Source organism: Sabethes cyaneus, chromosome 3 (genome assembly GCF_943734655.1).
Source record: "Sabethes cyaneus chromosome 3, idSabCyanKW18_F2, whole genome shotgun sequence".
Lineage (NCBI taxonomy): Eukaryota > Metazoa > Arthropoda > Insecta > Diptera > Culicidae > Sabethes > Sabethes cyaneus.
In genome coordinates, this window is record NC_071355.1 from 67,809,711 (window position 1) to 67,819,712 (window position 10,002).

Here is a 10,002-nt window from a genome sequence, read left to right on the forward strand (position 1 = left end):
CACAAGTCCGGTCTCATATGGAAAATTATTCAGTTGTTTGGTTAGTGTATCGTAGAAACTGGGCCAATGGTATTGAGGTAATCTAACTCAAGTTTGTTTGGCATGCGCTTAGGTATTTACGGTGGAATCTTCCACAATATATCCCGCCATCTGAAGCGCGATGTCAGTTGCTGGCATTGACAACCCTCGAAAAAAGAAGAAAAGTGTCCAAGGCTTGTATGGCAGCTAAACATCTTACGTTAGAAGTGGACAATTATGGGCTAGAGATCTCCGCCAACGTAGTAGATTTCTGCACATGGTCTACAATCGTTTTGATTTCACGGAGAATTCTCCTCTTGAATCATTCCATGAATTAGTCCGCCTGTTGAATTCAACGAGTCGTCGTCCATGTTAAATAAAAGCTGCTTAGATTACATAACTCATGTGTTAATTAGTGATATATTCAGCTTTACTTATTGCCCATTTGCTATCATGGTTTTTGTACATTTGTCTTTGCGATGTTTTATGCTTTATTATTGTTGACTATTATTGTAAGTTTATATTATTAAACGTTAGTTATTTGATAATGACTTCATAATTGTCCATTGCTGGGCAACTCGAACAGGTTTTCCCATTAATTTTTTATTCATTTAAACCTGTGATGGTCAAACTGCGGCCCGCGGGCCGCATGTGGCCCTTCGAGATGATCCATGCGGCCCGCGGACTGATCTGAAAGATGGTGGACTTATGAAAAAAATTTTTTGATGACATAGGAGCAGGGCTTGAAAAGGGATCGCAAGTTGAATATGCCTGCAGTGAATGCGAACTTTCCGCATTCAAACTCCGCTTTTTGAACGATCGTTTGACTGTTTTTTAAATCCAGTCAATCTGCCGCTTGCGCTGCTGCCGTCTAACAATTTATGCGGCATCTCAGCAAAAGCATACAGTCAATCTCCCGTTTTGCTTTGCGCTTTGAAAATATAAACTGCAAACTGACTGGAAGCATACGATGACGTATTTTTTCGTTCCTCTTTTTGTCTCCAAATCGGTTACTCATAGTAATAGTTTGTCACCCGGACGTCGGTCCGACGCAAACAAAATATTCGTTTGTATTGGACGGAGTCCGACCGATTTCTTCCATGCACATGTAGTGGTTGTTTTTTTTTGTAGTATTGAATCATACGATTGTGCGGTTGCTTTTCGTTAGCGTTATGATTGCCAGTCATTTGACTGTTTTGCAGTCATTCGCTGCTCCAAACGGTAAAGGTAAAGGCAACTTGATCGAAACGAAAATGTTAAAAAGCTTTAGAACGCGTTCGTTCTACTGCGTGCAATCGGCGTTTGACTGAGCAAACTGCCAGCTGTTTTATGCATAGCGTTCGTATTCCACCACTAAACGGACGGTGTGAACTTGAATGCGCGTTGGTGTGACTGCGGTAGAAAAAAAGGATCGGTCGAAGCCCTGCATAGTCCCTGAATTTAGTCGTAATGCCTCGTGCATGTTGTGAATCTGAATGCTTCCTGGTTTAAATCTTGTGCCGATTCCTAGTAAATGTTTTTTGCTATCGCATATTTTACATTTTGTTATGCACAAGAATGGTCAGAGATTATTGCGGCCCGCGGCATTCATGGGCGATCTGATTTGGCCTGCACTATGCCTATGCCTGGGCACCACTGATTTAAACTATTAGTTGGATGAATTATATTACAGTAAATAAATAAATATGTAAATGCTACCAATACACCAATTACCGCTGTAAACATGTGAATAATGGTTATGCGTTTGACGCTACCAACTGATGAAAGGTTTAAATCCAGCTACGCATGAAAATTATCAAATAATACAAATAAATCGCAAATATATTATCATTAAACATAATTTAACGTCATTGAAAACTACCGATTATAGAACAGTTTGCATCATATAAATATTCCTACATTTCTCGAATATCCATAACAAAGGGAACAATATCAGTGCCACAGTCAATTTCATGGTAAATTGAAAACTTATGGCAATCGATCGAAAAATTTACAGCCATTAAATGCACAGCAGTGACAGGAAAGTATATGAACCTCCCGATAGCAACATAACATATTGCGCAAAAAAGCAGGCAATCGAGTAAATAACGCCAACTGTTTGCTCTTCCCTACAAATAAGCCTTTGCACTAGGAAGCTGTAATCGATTACAACCGACATATAGAATACATTTTAAATCAGTTTACGCCTTTTTTGTACCAAACAAGTTCGTAAAAACGAAAAAAATATCAACCCATCCCGAACAGCGACGAAAGCCAAAATAATATCAAACTGTGTTATGAAAGTCGATTAACTTCACAGCAAAATTTCGTGTCGTTTCGGCTGACATAGACATAGACATAGTCAAAGTAACAAAAAATAACATCACAATTTTGCTCCTTTAAGAACTAAAACCAAACCAAAAGAGTAACTAGTTATGTTATTTGAATAACAAAGCTGTAACCTGGCTGCATTCAGAGCTTGGAATTAACAATTTTGGAATTTTATTAAGGTATTGAATAGCAAATGTAGTAGCATGTGCGATGTGAGAAAATCATTTTATAAAGGATATTGAATGTCATTTTAAAGCCATAATAAGAAATGATAATACAATCAGTTATCAAACTCATTTTACTACCAATATTCTAAATATCTACTCAACAATGTCAGTAAAAATCCAATCCCATTTTTCCTTTTTCTTCCAGTTTTGTAAAAAGTTTCGCGTGGGAGAACGATGCTGTGAATTTGAATGCTTAGACCCGCCCGGAGAGGATGAGATGTATCAGGTAAGTAGGCAATAGTATTCGCCATTTGTATTTTTGAAGCAGTAAACGCTTTGAATGTGTTTTTCATGCAATTTTGAACGTTTAGAGACAGTTTTAGTATCACACTACTTACTATATAGCCTATATAGCTCAGTAATTAAATTCCAGTCCTCCGTTTCATGGAAGTAAAACTTGAAGGCTGCCGACTTTCACAACAGAACATCTATACATCCATAAAGCGCGCGCATAAAACAGTTTATTTCTGATATCTTTACAGGCTCGCCTCCGCAAGCGCGCGGAAATCCTTGCTGGCAACAGTGCCAACCATCCGCTAAAAACGTCCAGTGCAGTGCATCGCCTGCTAGGAGCGGCAGCCCTACTGGTGACGCTGTCGACTAGTATAAGAAACCGACTGTTCCTTTCTTAGCTTTACCGCAATCCGTAAGCTTACGTGCACAGATTTTTTAAAAAACACGCAATTGTCAAAAACTGATCTTTTCTGAAAAACTAGCAATTAGTGAAAGGAAAATAATTCAAGAAAAGGTAAATGACATCAAGAGCAAACCAACTTTTAATGATAATAATTAAAATTAGGATTTATACACCTTGAAACGAGATTACCAAAGAAGAGAGAAGGCTGTACAGCCCCAACAGTAAAAATTGATAGGTCGTGAATTTTTTAAACTAAAAACTATGGCGAAACCCAGTTTGATGGAAACACAGCCTACTCAATACCCTGTTCAAACCGATCTTGTTATTAGTCTTTCTAATTAAAAAGAAAACTCTATCGTTATCAATACAACAAACCCAAACCACAACGGATTGTTCTTCTTGAAATAAGATACGATTAGTTATTTTTCTTAAAACCGCAACCGATGCTTTCGAAAAATTCGACAATTTTGTATGCAGGGTTCTCTATAGATAAAGATTAAATTGCAATTGAAAAGACAGCTGCAGCTTAGTGCATTCGCCGGCTACAAATTGCGGATGCTTTGCCTATTGACAACTTTATCAGAATATCGTTCGAAGATGACCGACAAGACCAAATACACATGCAGTAAGTTTCAACTAACGATAGCAGCAGTTAGTCAGTTGGAACGGCTCTATTGGTACTAGCGATAACGAAAAGCAGGATAAATAGTACTTGATAAAGTGATACTAGTTGAAGTAAGTTTTGACCAAGTTTATTGATTTATTTACTTATTTCATTCGGTACGATTCAGTGCTCGCTTTATTGCTCGAATGATGAACGTTCAAACTGTGGAACAGCTGGTGGTTGTTCACCGTGAAATTGGAGCGTTTGGGAGGTAAAAGAAATAATAAAAAATCGCACTTTTTTATCTTTTTTCGTACACTCTATTAAACCTCTATTGTTGCGGGATAAATTGTGCAAGCAGCAACTTTTTTTATGACCGGTTAACGTAGAAAATTAAGCTTAATTACCACGCCATGAAATCTCTTTATTTAATAATAACATTTATTCATTCAACAACCCGCTCAAGTCTTTACGCTGACGGCTGCCGGCAGGAAGGCTACATGGTTTCATACAAACCGACAAGCTTTTTGTGAGCTTCTCTCCTCTACTGGTACAGCTGCAGTACGAAACGTTTCAGGCTACCGACCGGGGTGAATACCAATTTACATCAATGCCAAAAGGCTGTGGTTATTTTTTCCAATTTTCTGTCCGTGTGTACACCTCTATCAGAGCGGCAAGGATCGTCATAGGGGATTATCGCCCCATGGACGATTAATGGAGTTTATATTTGATTAATCTTCATCCACTTGCGATGCCACTGATTGGCGTGCAATAAGTGTAACGGGGAGCGATGTTGGTTTGGTGGCAGTGCGGTAACCCACACAGGTACGGTAGGAAACGAATCAAAACGGACAGTTCTCGCCTTTTTGCAATAAGCCATCCCAAAGATTACACAGGGCATCGAAAGCCAATAAATTATGTTGAACTTGGTTTTATTATCGACAAATTATCAGGCGACTCCATTGGTTCCAAATCGATGGAGGCGCTTTGCGTTCAGTTCGATTGAACCGTCATTTCGGTCTCCGTTTCGGACAAGTATCCTTTACCTACTGTCTGATGGTGTTTATACCATGACTTTTGTTTGTTTGTTTTTACCATTGATAAGCAATTACACACTCTATTCGAAATAATGGACGTTCAAAGCGGGAATATACGAAGACTAGCTTGTTAGGCCAGCATCGTATCCCGGAACCAACTGGGCGGGCTGCACATCGCCCTATGAGGTGCGTTTTAGCCATAACCTGTACGGTGGAAGGCAAGGCGCAAAAATTACGTGATTTAGATTTCTGGAAGGCCATTCAAATGTTTGGAGCGTATATTTCTCCAGTGATTAGCTTTCACACGAAAATTACTTGAAAAATATTTCGCCTCTTTGTCAGTACGTCGATTCCCAGTACCTAGTTGACATCGGTCAGAGATGGTAAATGATTGCGGTTTTGCCAAAGAACTAAGAGCGGACCGCAGGAACCTGGCTTGTACTGCTTCAATCCGGTTACTCCAAATTTCGGTATAGCGGTTCCATATTATGGCCGACGTCTCCAGAATGGAGCGGACAAGTGAGGACTAGCCTCATAACAAGTCCAAAGTTTCCATTAGCACGTGGTTTGATGTGAGAATAGTAATGTTTAAGTAATGTTGTGAGTATAGTAATACACCTAGGTCATTATTTACTGTGACATTTTCGAAAATTTCTCCAGATACTGTATAGTTAGAGAATAGGGGAAATGTGTATAATGTGCCCCCCATAAGAATAAATGGTTATATCTCCGTTATACTTCCCCAAATTAACGTTACAACTACGTGTATATTTTGGTGTTTAAGCTGACAACCAATTGCAATTGTTTATTTCATTTAGTATTGTGGAATAAACATGCTAGGAATTATTTAATAAAAGCACCTAAATGTTGTGTTTCTCATCTGCGCGGGGTAAAATGCCCCACCTGCGGTATAATATGCCCAATGCGGTAATTTGAGTATTTCTACCAGTGACAGACCAACTCTCTTTTGTAGAAAGTAAAACTATTTCCTTTGTTTTGCAAAATATCGTTATTTTATGTAAAATAAACCTAGTTTCGGCCTTCTGGTGCACTTTTTCTTTTCTGCATGGGGCACATTATACTGCAGCTGTGGCGTTTTGTACCGGGTAGTTGAATTACCTAGAATTTGGACGTTGGTAACAAATTATTCCCACCACGGTTGCTCTAAAATACTAATTGAATTAAATAATGGCAATTGGCTTCAACTTAGATCTGTTTACCTATGTTTATAGCCACATTTGCATGGGGGGCAAATTGCACCACCGCAAGTGGGGCATTTTGGCCTGCTTTTACTTATTTGAAAAAATATTAAATGCTAAAGCAAATCAAGCGTTTCATACCGTTATTTTTGGCAGGGATGTCTTTTTGAAGTTCACTTTACGCAATCGAATCACAACAACCGGTTATTTACAGATTTTGACAAGAAAATAGCTTATGGAAATGACGCCAAAAGTTACATCGGAAGCTGCTCAAAAACAAATTTATTTTTGTTTTGTTTTTACAGCATGTGACAACTGTCATACTTGCATAGTAGGCTAGTTCCATCAAATACTATGGTTTCTGGGTGGTTTTGCATTTTGATTTCGTTTGTTTAGCGAAAAACGAAGGGGGGGCACATTGGCCAGGGGGGGCACGTTATACACAATTCCCCTATTGGGCTTTTCTTATTTTTGCGTGTCTTCTTTACCCATAATTTCGACACACTAATAGGCAATAACTTTTGCAAGCAGTAGTTAGAGAAAAAAGCAAGAATAGTTACAGTTCAATGCAGTCCGTCATAGTTCGAATGTCAAGACGTAATTTCAGATCATCAGCCTAGAGGAGTTTACAGCAGGACAGGAAAATACAACACACGCCATTGCAGAGAATTGAAGAAAATAGTAGCGGTCCCAGGTTGCTCTCCTGCAGAACACCAGCCAAGATAACGAAACTATTGGACTCAATGGGGGCCCTATCTAACAGAGAGCGAGTGGTCTATGAGATAAGATTTCAGCCACTCAGTAAAGTGCATTGAGACTTTAAAATGTTCAATTTTTGGTTAATAAGATTGATCACCCTCGACACGATCGAACGCAGCTTTCAAATCAGTGTAAATATTGTCAGTTAACTGCAGTGAATTTGTCGTCGTTGATCTATCAAGGTAAACGCCATACTGATCGATGATCCAGTTTGCTGAACTGTTGAATCCCAATACCGCGGTGTGTGATGTCCTGAAAAGACTTGGACAAAATCTGGTCATCAACTGAAAATTAGGAAACGGCAAAGAAGTAAAGGCCCACACGGAAGTGGTGACTTCAAATTCAACCCTGAGCTGTTATCAAAACGAGGCGAAAATGACAAAAGTTTCGCAATCCTAAGTTTCAAAGCACAAGCTATAGGAGACCGTAACGCCAAACCAAACCTGGAAGCAAAGAAACGTTCAGGAAGTTCTTCGAGAATTTGCTGCTGAAAGTCGATTGCGCCCATATGATTGATGAAATTGCAAAGCCTTTTTCGAACAAATTTCTGGACAAGAATGTTTTATTTCCTTCGATTACCGATTCGATTCGAGAATTACCCAGAAGACTGCAAAGCATAAAAGAGCTCGAAGCTCCGGAATAACTTGCTCGTTTAGCAAGTAAGCGGCATCTGCGGATCGAAAAGGAGTACCAGCGGATATTTGCCTCCTTAAGCCCACCTAGGCTGGCAATTGGTAATTAAATTCAAATTCGACCAAATAGAGTACACAGTGGTCCAATAGGGTGAAAAGTGGAACATTTTTACTACCATCTTTTACTTTTATTTTAGCATTTCGGGTCTTCAACACTTCTGTTCATATAAATAACCCCCATAATCTTAATGTGTCAAAAGTTAGTCATGGCTTATAATAAAAAGAAAAACTACAAGGTATACAGCCCTAAGGGTTGTACGAAAAGGTGACGTAGGATTATATCAGATCATTAGATCGAAGACTAATGTAAACTGCATTTCTGGCATATGCATGTTTATAAGAATCTGTGAGTGTCATTGTTTAAGTGAATGTTTAAAAGAGAAGAGCAAAATATTCAGTTTCAATTCTTCATTGAATGCAATGGTGGCTTTAAAAATACGTGGATGGGGGTTCATAAGTACAACGCCTGCAACCATTGAGGCATAGAGATTTATTTTAAAAATCACTTGTGTGCATCATAAAGGTTGAAATAGTAATGAATGACCAGCCCATAGATTATTGTATTAAATATGATTATGCGTAGCTTGACATGTTTCGATAATCTTACTTTAACTCGCTTGTGGCCTTTAAAAGGGCCATTGATTACAAATAACATTAAAGCTAAAGCACGTTCATCGCAAATATGAAGTGCCATTCGAATGTCCTTCTCTTTGGCATGAATGGCAGTAGACACTTAAGTTAGCGGCGTCGATTGACTGTCTTTTGCTTCGAGAAGGATTTACTTTCACAGCTTACCGCTTGTTACATAGCAGAAAATATGGCACATACGCAAACATTTCTGTTTTATTTGTATGAGAGTGGAGAGTCCTTATCCTCTTACCACAGGGGTTGATGGGTCTCAAACCATCACAAAATAAATTCATGCCTCCAAAAACCCCCGCATATCAAATTTGGTTCCATTTGCTTGATTAGTTCTAGAGTTTTGACGAAATTTGTTTTTCATTTGTATGGGAGCCCCCCCCCCCCTCTTAGAAGGGGAAGTGGTCTCAGTACACCATAGAAAAAAATCCTGTCTTCTGAAACCCCCACATGCCAAATTTGGTTCCATTTGCTTGATTAGTTCTCGAGTTTTGAGAAAATTTGTGTCTCATTTGTATTGGAGCCCCCCCCCCTCTTACACCGTCCTTAAAATGGCTCTCTTATCCACCCCTCCCCAAAAAATTGCTGGTCAGTTTATCTATCCGACGACACATAAATTGTTCAGTTTCGTTCAGTAGTTTAGTAGTTATTAGCATTTGAAATCTTTCATTCAAACGTTACACTCCTATTTTCGTTTTCACAAAGTGCTACCCAGTCCCAGTATAGTAAACAAAGACGTAGTCCTACGTCAAAAAATAACTTTTTTGTATTAGTATTAGGTTTCTTCAGCATAGTTGTAGATAATGTAAAAACAAGCAAATTTGCCGAAGAAATAAAATTTGCAATACTATAGAGCATTTTCCTAGAAAATTCTTTAAAATTAGTTTTTCATACTTAACTTTTGTTAATTGCATTTTACAAGAACATATTGTTCTAGGCAATTATCGAAGCACTCAAAACACACGTTTTTGTAGAAGACTGTAAATCTCTAGGGTATTTACTTGCTAAACAGTCGCATGTTTTATTTTTGCAAGCTTTATTTTTGCTAAGTTCACAAGCCTTCTGCATAAAATGGGACAAGTGGATATATCCAAATTAGTGCTTCACCTTGCAGCATAGGTCAAGTATTGCAAGCTTATACAGGTGTCGCTTGCCCAGGTAACAATACGGGTTTTATTATGCTCTTATTAGGCCATTGCAAAGCATATTTAAAGTTTTTGTCAACCCCCCCCCCCCCCCCTTGGAAATTGGCCTGAAAAATGCAAAAATATAATTTGTAGGATATGAGTCAATGTTCTGTGGGCTCTACAATCTGAAAAACTCGAAAAATGAGTCTCCGAGTTGAATTAACGCTTTTAGCACGAAACAGAAATGGAAATTCGAACAATGGAATTTCCGAAAATCGTCCAAAAAATTTCTTTCGTTTTTGTCTTTTTTCGTATATTTTTGCATAGAAAATAATAACGTATATATTATAAGCAAGAATAGATTCGGTTTTCACGTTTAAACCTTAAATAAAAATTCTTAAAATCCATGTTTTTTTGCTCGATTAAAAAATTTACTTTGTTTTTTTTCGCCCCCCCCTTTAGTGGCCGAACACCGGAAGGACAAAAACTTTATAAAATATTTGTAATGGCCTTATAGCATTTATGACCAAAATTAGTCATGAAAACCGCAATAAGAGTGCAATAAAACTGATATTGTTACTCGGGTTGTCTCGAACCACCCATATGAGAGAATGGCAAGTATATGTTTTATATATCCATTTGCTCCATTTTATCCAATAGATTCGTGAAGTTACGTAAAAATAAAGCTTAAATAAGCGATAACTTTGTAAGAAAAGGTCATAGAGATTTGTGACATTCGGCAAAAACGTGGTT

At 38.3% G+C, this 10,002-nt stretch overlaps 1 protein-coding gene across 1 annotated transcript in view; it reads left to right on the top strand.

Moving 5' to 3' along the window:
* The window catches only part of LOC128742691 (integral membrane protein DGCR2/IDD-like), a 62,149-nt gene extending 57,168 nt beyond the window's left edge, over positions 1–4,981 (top strand). Inside the window, exons 3-4 of the mRNA XM_053839130.1 lie at positions 2,701–2,781; positions 3,038–4,981. Coding sequence (XP_053695105.1) covers positions 2,701–2,781; positions 3,038–3,187 — 231 coding nt within the window. The 3' untranslated portion in view covers positions 3,188–4,981. The remainder of the gene's footprint in view (positions 1–2,700; positions 2,782–3,037) is intronic.
* The last annotated feature ends 5,021 nt before the right edge of the window (positions 4,982–10,002 follow it).